This window comes from Mauremys mutica, chromosome 11 (assembly GCF_020497125.1).
Source record: "Mauremys mutica isolate MM-2020 ecotype Southern chromosome 11, ASM2049712v1, whole genome shotgun sequence".
NCBI lineage: Eukaryota > Metazoa > Chordata > Testudines > Geoemydidae > Mauremys > Mauremys mutica.
Genome location: NC_059082.1, coordinates 70136034 through 70152160, shown reverse-complemented (window position 1 = coordinate 70152160; position 16127 = coordinate 70136034). Strand labels below are relative to the sequence as shown.

At 41.1% G+C, this 16127-nt stretch overlaps 1 protein-coding gene across 3 annotated transcripts in view; it reads left to right on the top strand.

Annotated features, from left to right (window-relative positions):
- The window catches only part of DCUN1D3 (defective in cullin neddylation 1 domain containing 3), a 33172-nt gene extending 17447 nt beyond the window's left edge, over positions 1-15725 (top strand). For all 3 annotated transcript variants that reach the window (XM_044979984.1, XM_044979986.1, XM_044979985.1), the window contains exons 3-4: positions 3337-3869; positions 6871-15725. In XM_044979984.1, coding sequence (XP_044835919.1) covers positions 3439-3869; positions 6871-7354 — 915 coding nt within the window. In that variant the 5' untranslated portion in view covers positions 3337-3438 and the 3' untranslated portion in view covers positions 7355-15725. The remainder of the gene's footprint in view (positions 1-3336; positions 3870-6870) is intronic.
- The last annotated feature ends 402 nt before the right edge of the window (positions 15726-16127 follow it).

Sequence of the window (16127 nt, the reverse complement as noted above, 5' to 3'; positions counted from 1 at the left end):
CTACAGTGTCTGTTAATAACATTGACTGACTGAAACCTTCATGCTATGTAATATAATCACTGTCATTAGGAAAAGTAGTAATGAGATCAACATTGTCGTAATGTAAAAAATGACATGACCAGACTTAAAAATATCAGAATTCTTTTTCTGTGGTGAAACCAATTGTTACTTAGGAAGCAGGAGAACAAAAATCACACGTACAGCTTGATTATGTAAATTACCATCATGCAATGTGAACTTTCTTCTCTTCTTTCTAGATATACAGGAACATAAGAATTGCCATATTGGATCAGATCAGTGACCCAGGTAGTGACCCATCCAGTATCCTGCCTCTGGCTTGGGCCACTGCCTGCACTAGTAGGCAGTTATGGGATATTTTGCCCAGAGGGAAAGTTTTCCTAACCCCCAACAGCTAGAGGTTGTCTTATAGCCATATGCATGATGATTTATACCCTGCCAAAAGCCTGCCTTTCTAAAAAAATATTTGCTATAACGCTGGATTTTCATTTTTCTCAGTTTCTCTTGCATGCTTTACTTAAAACCAAAAACTTAATCTGTGGTAGCTACATTATTCAGTTACCTAAATACTGCGTATTACTTCTGGAAGGTGATAGAGCTGTTAGCCATCCATTCACAAGTCAATTGAGATTCAGACTCCGATCAATTTAAGTAAATCCGGGAGGGAGTTGGTATCCTGGAATTTGCCTTCAGTACAGTAGTGTTCCATTCACAACTGATTGACTTTTAGTAGAGTGCAATTACTGTGATGCAAACTGCTGGGGGAAGTGGCAAAGTGGACCCGCAGGCAGATGGGAGCAATGGAACCAGACAGATTGCGTGTTTAATTATCAAAGAGCTATAACAGTAATGTCAAGTAGCGTTTGGCTTTTTAAACAAGCAGCCCTTTATAATAATGGGGAGAAAATAAAAACGACTAAGTGAACCCTTAAAAATATGAACTAATATAGATAGCACTGTTAGATCAGAGCTGGTCTTTCCAAACATTAAATGGATACTTGCCCCCATATACAAATGGTATGTCAAACGATGCAGATTACCTAAAAGATGTCAAGGATTTGGAATGTTGGAAACTACAGGATGCCTGCTCCTTGTCATGTCCAGTGTCTAAGAAGTCTCTTCCATCTCTAGAGTCTAGCAAACTGAATGGGATAATGAGGGAAAACAATTTTTTTTTAGAGGGGGGAAAATAGAGCCGTAATGGCTGACTTACAGTTATTGTGTGAACTGTGAAACTAACAGCCTTACCTCCCACCATCGGAACAAATGGTCAAAGCAAGATAAACATATATGAATTTATTGCTTGTGGGATGAGAGAAAATATATTGATTGCTGTTGCTTACCTGAGGGCTCAAAATGGCCTCCTCTGTTGAATTAGTTTTCTGGAGTTTATATTCATTCCCTATTAAAGACCCCTCTAGAGGAAGAGGATCTATTCTAAGGGAATGTCTCCACTGCACTGCGGGGACAGGGTGTGTGTGATTGATTGATTGCAGTACATGTAGACATACCCCAGCTAGCTTTAATCTAGTTAGTGCCGGTACCTAGAACAATGAAGCCGCAGCAGCACAGGCTTCTGTACAGGCTGTGCAAGCCTGCCTGATACGCTGGGTACGTATTTGGGCGGCTAGCAAGCACTGCTGTTTGTGCGCCACTGCTATTGGTACCAGTGCTAGCTAGACTAAAGCTAGCTCCAATAACTAATGTGCTGCAGTCACACTTCTGATTGCAGTGTAAACATACCCTTAGTTTCTGAAGCAATCATTTGCCCTTGGTACCACTTCTGGTAGTGGTAACTGGCAACTGCCTTACAAGTCCGTTCACGTCTCTGAGCGGAGTTCCTCTGGGCGGAGTCCGCTGGCTCCCTTGATGCCTTCGAGGAGCAGTGGGCACTGTCCGGGGTTCTCTGCTCGGTGTCCCCGTCAGGCTCCCTTCTTATGACCCTTTGACCACACTCCTGTCCCTGTTCTTTTATTAGTTGTCCCCTGCAATTAGTGGGTTTCTGAGGCCCTGTGGAACCTCCCCTTAGGCTGGGGGGGGATCCGTTAGCCCGCCCCGTTTCCCGGAAACCCAATAGAATTACAGATCCAAGTCCTGAAGCACTTACAGCCTGAACAAAGGGCAGGAAGGAATAACGCATCTTTCTCTATTTGCCTTTTTTGTATTTTACCTTGGTTACTTACTCTTCCTTTTCTCATCTCTCATTGGTTCCAGGTTGTGGAAGTAAAGTAACAGGGAAGCTGTAATGAAAAGGCACTAAAAGTTCAGTTTCTCATTGGAGGCTGTTGCTTAATTGACAGAGGCAAGATACAAGCCAATAGTTATGACTGGTGGACTGGAGGAGGAGAAATAAGATCTACAATTCTGTTCTTTGAGTTACTCTGATTTTCCTAAATGTTTAAGCCCTAAAACTGCTGCCCCTTGGCATGATCGTTGTCAAAGGATTTCTTTTAGTTTGAATCTGAATCTTTTTGCGTGGGTAAAATATGCGCTATAAAAAAGTTATAACTTTCATAATTTGATTTGAATGAAATGGCTACGAAAGAAATTATGGTTTTTGGTTTAAATTTATAAACTGAAATTGGGAGTATTAACTCCTTAGTATGTATGTGAAACTTTCATTGAAAAATCCCCCTGCAGTCCCTCATACTCCTTCTCTCCCAAGGGATTAGGATAGGTACTTGAAACCATGAATAGCCCTTCTATTAAATACATATTATACTCTTCCAGGAAAGATGCGTGTTCCCTTTTAACCACCTTCCCTCTCTGTAAACATGCAGCATGCATACATACGTGAAAACAAAAAACTTGATTTCAGATGTTGGTCAGAAACTGACCAAAGCCAACAAAAAGCCAAAGTTAGAGCTGGAGTTTCCGACAGAACATAGTGTCCTTAGCTCAGGTTGCTTTGTTTCACAGTCTTGTATTCTATATGTTAAGTGTATCATGGTTTTTTTAAATGATTTCCTCTAAAATATTTCTGGGTTGGAGTAGTCAGTCTTGATGAATTCTGCACATGAATCAACCTCTTTGTAACCTATGTTACAGTAAGAATTTTAGGAATTTCCTTTATTAGGACCCGTTAGTATACTGCAGCTGCTGAGTGAGCTGCATTGATTTCTAGGTAAAGCAACGGACCTTAGTTGAAATTGCCTGTATTTATGGCATACACTAACTTTCTGTACATTATTCCTCTTCAGTAAGCAAAGCTTAAACTCCTGAAATTAGTCTCTTGTTTGTTCTTCTGGGAATGTTACTTAACTACTTCATATGGTCTCCGTGGGGAAACAGTGATTTGATTTTAAACCTTATTTCCAGGTTAGTCGACTCCCGCTGATGGCATGTTGAAGTTCATTGAACAGCAGCTGAGAGGGCGTGGGATCAGAAGGGGACTGCGCTAAAAGCTGGGCTTGCAACAACATGGGCCAGTGTGTCACTAAGTGCAAGAATCCTTCTTCCACCCTTGGCAGCAAAAATGGAGATAGAGAATCTAGCAGCAAGTCTCATGGCAAAAGAAGCGCAGTTCACAAAGAAGAACATACCTCGGTGTGTGCGAAATCCTCTGGCGACATCCTTGTCAATGGGACAAAGAAAACGGATCCTGCTTTAGATTCTAGTCAACCTCCAGCTTTCTCTGGGGATGCAAAGAAAGAGCCTGTTTCCGGCGCAGAGGAATCTTCAGTTCAAAGGATTGGGGAATTGTTTAGGAGATACAAGGACGAACGAGAAGATGCCATACTAGAAGAAGGCATGGAACGGTTTTGTAATGATCTCTGTGTTGACCCCACTGAATTTAAAGTGCTAGTCTTGGCTTGGAAATTCCAGGCAGCTACCATGTGCAAATTTACAAGGTTAGTTCCTACAGCACTTGTAAATATTTTATATGTTCAAATATATTTATCTTCTATACACTGGTGAGAAGCCCTGTTAACTTTGCATGCTCATTCCTTTTTCATATAATTTGATTGAACTTAAGCAAAAAAATTAGTTATGAAAGGAAATGCCATTCATTTTCTGCAACACCTCAGTCTTCTGTGCTTGAAGGCACACTTCAGAAATTATACTGCCTACGGGGAAAAGTGCGTTAGAAATCTCCAAACTTCAGTATAACGCTGACATATCACAATCAGTCTTATCCTCTCGAGTACCAACTTGATAGTAATGTTAGATCCTGCTGAAACTGATTTCTACTTTAATGCAAATAAGAGAAATGTAACGTAAAGTTAGCTACTAACATCTGTGTAATCCACTGCACTTATTTACTTTCCATTACCATTCTGATAAAACAGCATACTAAGTAAATTCATCTCCTGTACAAGGTTCCCAGACTGCCAGTGTTGTACGTGGCATTTGTGCATTCTAGGAACCAGAGGCCAAAATGTTTTTACATTTTTGTATAGTGTCTTTCACGCTGGTCAGCAGCAATGCTTTTAAACACTATATATTTACAGCACCACTGAAATGTAGCTTTCTCTGAGGTGGAAGGTGGCAACCAGTTGCCTTTTAGCACATTTCACAGTATTGGGGAGAAGGGAAACTTCCCTCAAGGACACTGGGGCAAACTCCTACTTATACTCCTGAGGGAATTCTGTGCCAAAAAAAAATTTCTGTGCACTATATTTTAAAATTCTGCAAATTTTGTCAGTAAAATGTGGAGGCTGGCTACGCAGAGGTGGAAGATCACCCTGCAGTCTCCTCCCCTCTTCCCCCTGGAAACAGACTCGGCAGTGAGGCTGCACCCAAACCTGATGCAGTGCAAGGGCCAGGCTTGCCCCAGAAACACCCTGGGGCCCTGTCTCTCTGCACTCTCTGAAGTGGGGAAGCTCAGCAGGGAGGTCTGGGTGTGGGGGAGTCTGGATGCATGGGGTTGGGCTGATGGGCGACCTCTCCCCCCACGCCTTAAGAGCGATGGGGGCAGGGGGCAGAGCCGGGAAAGGTTTCTGGGGGTGGGTCTGACCCGGCCCTGGCCTCTCCCCTCCCCAACCCTCAGCCCAGCCGTGAGCAGCAGGTGAGCCCAGTGCAGGGTAGGAGCCATGAGCTGGGGCGTCTCCAGCCCCAGGTGGGGCTGGGGGAGCTTGGCAGGGGCATTTTGGGTGTGTGGGGGGATTCTGGGAGTGAGGGGGGGTGAGGCTCAGTGGGGGGGTCTGGCTATAAGGAGTCTGGATGCATGGGGGTTGGGCGGACATGGGATGGGTCTGACCGGCACAGGCTAGGGCATCCCCAGCTCCCTCCACCCTTTGATTTACTTCTGCGCTGGCTGCTCTGGGCACCCAAAAACATGCACCAGCTTTGGTGGGGGGGGGGGAAGGGGGAGACACATGACTGCTCTTGCAGCTTTCCGTTGCTTAGGGAAAAAGTCATTTTTCTGCAGGGAAGCAAAGAAATCTGCAGATGATGTGAATTCTGTGCCCAGGCAGTGGTGCAGAATTTCCCCACAAGTATACTTAACAAAAACCAAACCAACCAAAATCCTGAGTTTTTTCAATGCCCAGTCAGAGGAGACAGATCCTCTCTTCTGAATATTTAGATCTGTAGTAGCTTTAATCAAATAGCTAGTGGTCATAATTTCAAAAGATTTAAGTAAAACTAATTGCATAGCACACTAATGGGTAGCCTCACATTAGATGCTGGAGGTTGGGCTTTCCAGTACTACACTACCAACAAGAGTCTCCAGGATTATTGCACTTTTGTCCTAGGAAATTACAGTGCCCAATAACTTTTCTGTTTTTGTGTGGTTGCCTCATGACTACTAGCCATGTCCGCTGGGAAATAAAGGAGTTGGTATATCAAGTCTTGTGCATGATACTGCACAACTATTAGGCTGGCTCCATTCTGCGCCAATATAATGCTCCTCCTGCTGCAGACTGTCAGAGTGACATCCTTTCACCAGTAGAATAGCTACCATATGTAGCAGTAGGTTTCAGGCAGTCTGGCTTGCATTGTGTGGATTGTTTCTCAAAGCACGATTTCTGTTTTTTTCTCTAAACAGAGAAATCCAAGATCTCATTGCTGTCTTTTCTCTGCCCACAAAGAAAAGTCCACAATCTGCTCATTATCGTATGAAACCTAACCATAGGAACTGGATGGGTCATAGAGCTAGTAGTAGAACAGAGCTTTCTACCTGTAGATTGTCAGGTTAAAAATGCCCCTAGATTGTAGGAACTGAAGACCATTTGTATACAACTGTTCAGTAGCCTATGTAAATTGAGTTGATCTCTGTTCAGTGCCCGGTGAGCAGGTGCCTGATCATTGACTATCACAGCCAGAACCCTCATTTTGCAGTCTTGGCAGAGGGACCAGATATTGAAGGATCACTGCATTTGAAGTTGCCCCTTGAGAGTGGTGTCCCCAAAGCATTATTTAGGACAGGCACCCAGGGTAGCTTGCATTGATGTTGCCTGTACTATGCTTTGGTGGGGGGGGGGGGAAAGAGGGAGCCTTCAAGCCTGCCAATCTGGCATCACTCCAGTGTTAAAGTCACTTAAACGTAAAGATAAGAGGAACACAAAGCATTGCCCGTTCAGGCAGTAGTGCAGGCCACACACAATAATCCCTTTCAAATGTTAAATTACACTCCTGGGGTGCCATTAACAGTGCTGCAAATTTGGATTCAAAAGTAATTACAATATTTTAAAATTCAAATTTCATCCTGAACAGGCTACTTAGCAGCTCTCACTGCTGACATGTAAATACTTCAGATGAAAGGTGAGGGTGTGCTGATTTTTGCAGTACTTAGCCTTACTAGTCTTATCAAAGGAGGTCCATTTTTGGCTCTAACTAGCTATATGCAGATAGGGTTTTATAGTCTGCCTGTGTGAAGGTACTAACAGATGGTTTTTCTTTTGCTAATAGGAAGGAGTTCTTTGAGGGCTGCAAAGCAATAAATGCGGACAGCATTGATGGCATTTGTTCTAGGTTCCCCAGCCTCTTAAATGAAGCCAAACAAGAAGATAAATTCAAGGATCTCTATCGTTTCACCTTTCAGTTTGGCCTGGACTCTGAGGAAGGACAGAGGTCTCTACATCGGGAAATAGCCATTGCCCTTTGGAAGTTAGTCTTCACCCAAAATAACCCCCCTATATTGGACCAGTGGTTAAACTTCCTAATTGAGAACCCCTCAGGAATCAAGGGAATCTCCCGGGACACATGGAACATGTTTCTAAATTTTACTCAGGTGATTGGACCAGACCTTAGCAACTACAGTGAAGATGAGGCCTGGCCTAGTCTCTTTGATACCTTTGTGGAATGGGAAATGGAACGAAGGAGAAAAGAAGAGGAAACCAAATGTATTACATGTTCAGACACAGCGGGTCCGGGTAGAGAAGAACAGACTTAACAGCATTTAAGCAGCAGTGATGGAAATAACCTGTTGCCCTTCATTAAATGTAAACTCTGGACCTTTCTGGAAATTACTGAGGCTCCAGATTTTTCTACTTTACACCTTTCTCTGCCTTGTATTTGAAAGGGCTCTAAAATGCTGTATCATGGTTTAGGCACTTTCTTAATTTTGGTTATACCTTTAACTCTTGCCCTGAAACATTTGACCCTGGCTACAAGTTAAAAACAGTTGTTGTTTTTTCTTTTTTTTTTTAAAAAAGATTTCAGATTAGTATTAAGTCTGACATTTCTTGCACAATGTAGATCTTTTTGTTAGGTTTAAATTAACATTGCTAAATTATACAGTGCCAGATTCGAGTTTTGTATCCTACATTTATCAGGGCAGGTCTGTACTGTGTGTAGTGCTGTTTACATTGTTGAAATTTTAGGTTATATTAATTTTAAGGTTTTATACCAATATGAATAGCAGTGTTAACTGCTAACTACAAATGCATTAATTCCCAGATAATAAGGCTCTAAAAACAATGTAAGTGACTGCTTTTTGTAATATGTCTCAATCCCCTTTTAAGCTAACTCTCAAAAAACATGAGTTCAGGTCATTCTTTTTTTGGAGTGTTGAACTAAATGTTGGATTTTATTTATGAAAACATACTGTACCTGTCAGTCAACTGAATTGTAGTTAACACTTTGTGTCTAAATTACTTAAGCATCACGTGCAAAAGAGCAGCGCTACCTCAGTTTTACTGGAAGTAGACTTCCTTGATGAATTTTCCTTTCAGCTGAAGAAATCATTCATATTTTTATGACTATGTGAAAATACTTTGGAGCCAAAGGTTCTGCTTCTTATGGCTGGTAAACATTAACAGGAGCAAAAAAGCTGCTTTCGAGGGAAACTGGGGTATGTAAATCTGCTTTAATTTACACTTGATTTGTATTATCAACTTCCTTGTCTGGCAAGTGCAGTACACCTGTGTAGGGATCTCTTGCATTAATGTTGACAAGCCAGTTTTTTAACTTTATACTTAATTGCTAAAGCATAATTACATCCCTCCAAATTTTCTGGGGCAGCAACAACATTGGCACCCAATGGAAAAGTGAGTTCTTCAATGTGTTCTTAATGACAACACTGTAAACCATTCATTTTTAGGCTGATTTAATAATGTTTAAATAGAACTCAATTTATTGTTTTTAAATTACCTGTACTGGGATTATTTGCCTATTATGACCTAAAAAGGGAGTTTTATTAACACTGGTTGAATTTTTTTGGTTATTGATGCTACCTTTTAAAATTTTAGTATATCAGCTTTTTTTATACTTCTTGGTAAAAGGGATAATAATGGCTGAGGCTTTCTATTAAGCTAAGCATTGGCTCCGTATATTTGATACATTTCTATTATACAACTTTATTTTCAGAGTTGTAATTCAGGATCATAAAATGGCTTAAATTTAAAAATGAAACTGGTGAGCAATCAGTTCCTATTGTCCGATGCTTCCTGTAGATTGCTACCTTGCATCCCAGTGCCCAGGCAGGTGCCCGCACGGACTCTCACAATGGTCACTGCATGCTAGCAAATCCAGTGGCAAGAGCTCAGTTTTGAGATCCTGCATCATTAACAGTGCTTGTGTAATTAAACTAAAGTACGTATCTGTTTAAGAAGATGTGCTCAAATTACATCTTCTCACCATGAGGAGAGGTCGATGTTCTGCGTGCATTAGGGATGTGTAAAAAGTACGGAAAACTAACGTTGCTCCCGTTTCAAGCCTAACAGGTTGTCAACTTGCAGGAGAAACACAAAATTTAGGACTTGGTTCCTGGTTATTAAATATATGCTGAAGCTTTGTGTACATTTTGTCTGTATACTGGCAAAATTGTCTTAGTGTACACAGTTATACCAGCAAACAGGTGCTCTTGCTGGTATAGGCATTCTGGTTCGGCAAGCAAATTAAGCAAGAGTACTTTTTTTTTGACAGTAAAGCTGTTACCTATCCTAGGCCCTTTGGTAACACACAGCTATGGTTGGGGGTGGTGATGTGAGAAATCGCACCTCAAAGCAACATTTCTATGCCAGCAAAACCTTTAAGTGTAGATTTGGCCTGAGCATAAATGGAGAGGCTCTTTATTAATAACTTTAAGGCTACATGTGTATTCTGTTAATGAGCTAGTATCCTGTATTTTTTTTGTTAAATCATTTCACTTCCTCCTAAAAAGAACTTAAAATGCCCAAAGTTTGAAAAATGGTTGCTCGGTGTATACTTATTGCATGCACGTAAGTACTAAATGGTGACAGTCGTTACTTAATAGACTGTAATGGCTACAAAGGATTATGGCTAGAAACTGAAGAGTGTTTTTTAAGGTCTGATCTGAATAGGGATTGGGGTACAGAGGAAACTTCTACAGCGCAAAGCGTTAGCCATTAGGTGTAATGCAGGGTGGTTTGCCAAGGCAGGATGGTGGCGGTAGTTGTGTGAAAGAGGAAATTCCGGTTGAAAAAAAATGCAGACCTGGGTGGCTTCGTGCCATGCTGTTGTAACAGAAGGAAAGCCCTGTTCTATAGTTATTTACTCTACCAGGAATCATTCCAGCCTATTGGATACCAAACACTTATAATGCTAGCCAAATCTGTCTTGAAAAAAAGCCGTTTCTTTTTGTTCTATACTAAATGTCACTTTTGGATTACAAAAGAGAAACAATGCGAAAAGTCAAGTTTGTGATTTTAAAATTGATGCAAACCAGGGACTGCAAAGTCTAACAATCTGTTCTTTGCTTGAGTTGTGCAACTTTTCACAACTATGTGAGTGACAGACAGTGACGGTACTTATTCTGGATTGCCTGATATTTTGATGATCCTAAACATCAAATATAGCTTGCTTTTTAATGCTCACTATATTGGTCATGGGCTTGGAGTTTTGTACATGTTTCTGGGAAATCTTTATTAATCCTGGAGCCTCTGAGAAGTCCTTATTTAATGGTTGAACTGTGAACTTCCACGGAATAGGCCGAATATATTCACATTTTTCAGATATATAAAATCTTTAAAGTGTAGATCAAGGGATTATAAATGGGCATGATGCTGATGAGATTCTTGAAACCATTAGAATTCTTTTGTGGTGCTGATTTTTAAAGAACTATAGCTAAAACTCGATGATGTAGTGAAACTGCTACATCTTGGGGTAAGTAGCTGTAGATATGCATTGCACCAGTTTATCATCTACTGGGGGAAATGGTCTGATATCCAAGCTTCGTGTCATTTTATTGTCTTCCTTTCTACACCTAAAGAATGTGACTCATGAAAACACTGAGTGTTAGACAACTACGTAGTATTGTGGCTCACAACACTTTTAAAATTTAGTATCCCAGATTAATTGGAGCTCCATCCTGCAAATTCCTTATTCATGTGAGTACTGCTATTGAGGTCAAATGGGACTAGTCTCGCAAGTAAAGGATCCTTTGCAGGCTCACGCACATTGGATGGTAGTCAGAAACGTGACTGAGAATACATTAAAGGAGACTAATGTTGAATATGTGAGTCCATTGGCTTCAGGTGCTATTCTAAATGGAAAATTACAGCTTTAATATTGTGCAATTCTGCTACACAAACCACAGGAAAATAAAACTAGAAACAATAACTCAGCTTATCACACATGTTCTGGGAAATGGATATAACACCAAGAGAATAGTCCTTGGTATTGACATGAGACAGCCTCAGTATGAATATCCTTTTCATTTTATTTATATAATATAAATAAAACTAGCCTCTTAGTTTATAAACAATTTATGAAACAGTGTTGAACAAGGAAACTCCATCTCTAGTCTCTGGTGATTAAAGTCACTTCAGCTCTGATATCATGGTTGGCAGCTGAAATTATATCCTCCTCATTCATGGCATACCTTGTAAATTTCCAGGTCTTGCAGCTGTGTGTTCGACAGTATGATGTCAGACAGCCTTAATTAATTAGGTACCAGACTCTACTCTTGGGCTGAGTTTCATGGAAAGGGGTGCATGTCTGAGGGCAGAATTTAGCCCTTCATGTTTAAAAATGAATCTCAGACACTACCTAAAGTGTCTTTAAAAAATTCTTCAGTTTAGTATTTCATTAAAAGACCAAACACACACACATACTGAAGAATATGTACTCTAAATTGCTGTATATGTTTCAAGTTAAGTGTCTGCTTAATTTTATTGTAGTCAGGCGCACACATGCGTGTATGTAATAATCTTTCTCTCTCCAAACTACTGACAGTATGAATCCAGAAATTCAAATTTCACTCTATAACCGCAATAAAACACATCACACTGTAAGACAGGCGGCTTTAATTCATTCACCATATAATACCTGGTGGTTGATCTGTTCTTAGATTTACTCAGTGGTTAAGTGTCACCATTCTTTCCTTCCAGGATTTTATATCTGGATAACTAATCTACTTCATTATATTATCTGTCTCCTTAAATTCACAGCAGTCTTCAAAGTACTGCTAATAATGTGCGCGCAGCTTCATTGAATCTTATAATGGACCATTCCAATGTATCTAAAAAACCCAGAACCATGTCAAACTGCTGAACAAGTTTAGGTCATTCAGGATGTTAGCTATCCTACAATGTAGGAGAAATACAAAGTCACTCTTGTGGTGTTGGGGGTCCCGTCTCGCGCCCCCCCCCCCCCCCACATTTGAGCTAGAGTATATCAGTAACAAACAGACCTTCCCTGGGAGATCAAAAAACCATTCCTTATGAGTGAACAGGGTGGCCTATTCAATTTTGTTTCTTAGAATGTATTAAGAACCTATCCAATGCAGTACCATGAGAAATGTTTGCATGTTTCATTGCCCTCCTTCCATGTTAGGCTGTAACTGTAGCATTTTAATCAGTTTTGTACCTTGCATTTGTTTGGACCAATTCAGCTTCAGTAGCTGTGTCCATTCTCTCCTGCCTCTCAAGATCAATGCGTAACTTTATGTTCAAAGAAAAGCTAAGAAGTTCTTAAACTGTTAGAGATGGTGGCATGCCAGTTTAACTCTTGCTTTCTTTGAATCCGTTTGAGTATTGTCTTCATGAGCCATTTCTTCCTTCCCATTCAAAATGCACAGCAAAATTACTGTCTGTGTAAGCCTGATGTGTATATGCTACACAGCAGCGAGTGCAGCTGTAAGACCATTCTTCCAAACTCAGAGCTGTGGTGGGTTTTTCCTGCTAGTATGTAATTCATTTGACCTCTTGCACTATCTGTGCAGAAGCAAAATAAAATAAAAAATTGGGAATTTGTGAAGCAACAGGCTTGAACAGACTAGTTCTGCAAACAGCTTGCCTTAAATGATCGATGGAATTTATAGCAGTTCCTCTCCGGTACAGTAATCAACCTTTCTGTCTTTAGTTTTATATAAGCCTAACTGTTTTTGGAGGTTGTACAATTTAAGCTCCTACCTTTTGCATAGTTGCACTCTTCAAATAAGCCCCCTCTGGATATTTGTAGATACACAGGCAGAAAAGCATTTTGTCTCTGTTTATGCTATAACTTTATTTTTCCTTAAATTATACTTCTGGAGCTGAAGGTTACCTGCTGTGGAATACATGTTTACTTGAATATTGCCATTTATGCAGAACCTGCAGTGAAACTTGTTTTTCTGTCCCTGATTTACTAAACAGGACAAGTCATGCATGACAGAAACGACAGATCTGCATGAAATTCCAGCAGAGCTCAAGGCTGGCTGCTGTTACACTTGTGGGAATACAGTATGAGCATTAGAGGACTTTACAGCATAGTGCTTAATATTTTAAGGCTACAGTTTCTAGAGTATCTGTAAACAGTGATCTGAAAAGAGTGTTTGCTCTTTAAAGGATATTTTAACTATCAGATGATGAATGAAAGGAAAAAAGGGAGGCAGGAGATTAAGGACCTAATCCTGCTTGTTGCTGGGCTTCTTCAGGTCCTGGAGAAGTTGCTGCAGCTTGCAGGATTGACTCCTAAGGCTGGATATGTGGGATCCATGATGGCTGACGTGAGGGGCTGTAGCACCAGTGAGTCACTGAGTGTGTGAGGGCAAGATCAAGGAATATTGTCTGGAAGTGGACTGCTGAGAGTAAAATAGTTTGAGGAGAGCAAGGTTTGTGCTTGTAACACTTAATCTTTGGATGGATCTGAGTCCAGCTTAGTCTTAATTTGCCCGTGACAGGAGGAATCATTTTTATATATCTTATATATCCCCAGAGAAAGAACTAAAGCTAACCTAGATCTGTTCAGCTTTGGACAACTTCACGTGGCTTTCACTCAAGCGTATGTGAACACAATTGGCTTAATATTGTCCAGTATCTATGTAACAAGTCAGTGCACTTGATTCTCTGAAGAGGCATTCCTGCTTGAAACCAGCTGGGGGCAGGGAGAGAGAAAAACCTTGTCAGAGGAGACCACTCCACCATAGTTACACAGCTGGGAATAGTCCTAGGATTCATGTTTTGCCTTTTGGATTTACCTAAAAGATGCCCAATGCCCCATCCAACAGTCTTCTCAGTGCTGGAAAATACTAATGTGTCGTGTCTCCACAGGGCCATGCTTTCTCTTATACATGTAACAGTATCAGATGTGCTCTGCAATTTCAATGCTTGAAATTGGTCGGGGTGCATCCTGTTCCTTTTTTTTTTTTTAAAGGGATAGAGCCCATTTGAAACTTTTTATAACATTTAGTTCCAGGTACTATACCTGCTTCTTTGAGTCCCCTTGCCAATATTTGTGGTTTTACAGTAACACTTTTTCTCACGAGTTGTTACTGTGTGCAAGTCCCCCAGAGGGGAAACAGTGAATGTGCTCTACGAAGTGCTGTCAAAAGCACAAAACAAACAAACTAAGATTCTATTTGGTTATAGTAGTCTTGGGTGTGATTTGTTTGTTTTTAAGCTGTTCCCCCTTACTAAATAAGAGCATTAAATGCAGTCCGGTTTTTCCTTTCTCTAAAAAGCAAGGGATTGGTTTGTCCATTACCGACTTCTTGTAGACCTTGTGCCAGATGTATATTAAATATTTTGGTGCTTTTTTTTCTAATCTGATCTGCCGTTCATTTACCTGTGAGACTGTAAAAATATTTCTGTATTTAAACTATCCCTTAAAAAATCCTTTAGTTACAATGTATTTTGACTACTGTAGCTCTGTAAATGTTTCAAAGCTTCTGGATTTCCTGTATTCCAGTAAGATTCGTGGGGGGGATAGCTACAGAAATTCAATCCACTGGAAAGGGAATTTGCAGCATTGTTCTGTGCATTACTGAACAAATGAAGAACATTTTGGTGTTTACATAATGCACATTTTGGTTGGTGTTCACTGTTTTTGTGTTAAAGCTTTGTACAAATGTCTTATTTAAAGCTGAAGTCCTTTTTACATAAATTTTCAATTAAAAGGGGAAACTTTAATTATTTTTTTAATGACTATAACTAGGATTGTTGCCAGCATTATTTGTCACCTCCATAACTTTTTTTCAAACAGGATCCTGGACGTTTACCAACTAAACATCGTCTTCACTGCTTGAATTTAATCGCATGATGGGGAAACAAGCCCTTTACTTTGCAGTGCAGGAATCAAAGGCTACGTCCACACTGCAGCTGGGAGGGCACTTTCCAGTGCAAGTAGCAAGACCAGGCGTTAGCACGCTAGCTCGAGCAGAGCTGAAACTGCAGTGAGGCCGCAGTGGGACAGGCAGTGGCTCAGGCTAGCTGCCCGAGTACATACCCAATGGGTTGGGCCACTTTGTACTCGGGCAGCTAGTGTGTGTATGTCTACCTGTGCTAGGAAGCACTATCCTAGCTGCATTGTCGACATACACCAAAGCAAGGAGGTGTGCTGGGTACAGCCAGCCATCAGTGGGGCTTCTACTTCCAAAGAGTTCAGTCCAACTCCCATTGAAGTCAGAATCTTGCTGTTGATCTCAGTGGGAGCTGGACCAGTCGTTCACAGATTGGTCACCTAGCATCGTCTTCCCCTCCTGTATTAAAATATGATGCAGCAGAGAAGCTGGGCCAAGGTCTGCTTGGAGTGGGGGATGGGATCCCAGGCAGGGAGCCAGTTCCAGCCATCTGATTCTCATGCTGCCGCTGCCCTGGTGTAAATCTGTGTGTTCATCTAGATGTGTAGTGTTGGCAGCCTGGGGCTGCAACTCATTTGGAGAGGAGGGATGCGTTCCATGTTCAATTATGGTCCTTAGGCTGGGCTATATTTCAGGAGGTCATAGTCCCTTCAATCCACAGCGGATCTCCCACTGACATTAGTGAGAGCTTTGTAATAGAGACTAAGGACAGTACGGTCTTTGTCGTAATTAAACTTGTTGCTGTTTATTTGATACCTTTGTCACGTTCAGTATTGCTTCCCCTTTAGGCCACCGCTCTCTTTCCTTCAACAAATCCTGTCTGTATGTCTGACATCCCAGGTATCTTCACTTATAGTTCTGTGGTATGAATGCTTTCAGCTGACCCACAGGAGTTCCACCAATAAAAGCACTGCATAGCCAGAAGGGGGCTAAGCTGCTTAATGGACAGTGGGAATCTTGCTTTTCCCGCCCCTTAGCACAGACAATGGCTCTTTATTTTTTTTGTTGGGAACTTCCTTGGATGGCTCAAGGTAGAGTGTAACTCACCAGATGAGTAATTTGAATTCCTTTATCCCTGTGGGAAAATGGTAAGTGGGATGTGGTGGTGGTGGTGGGGGGGTGTTCTAATATCTCCACTGATTATTTTGGCCTGTCCTTAATCATTGCTTTACAACTGAATGCCTCTTCTCAGGACTGCGAGATA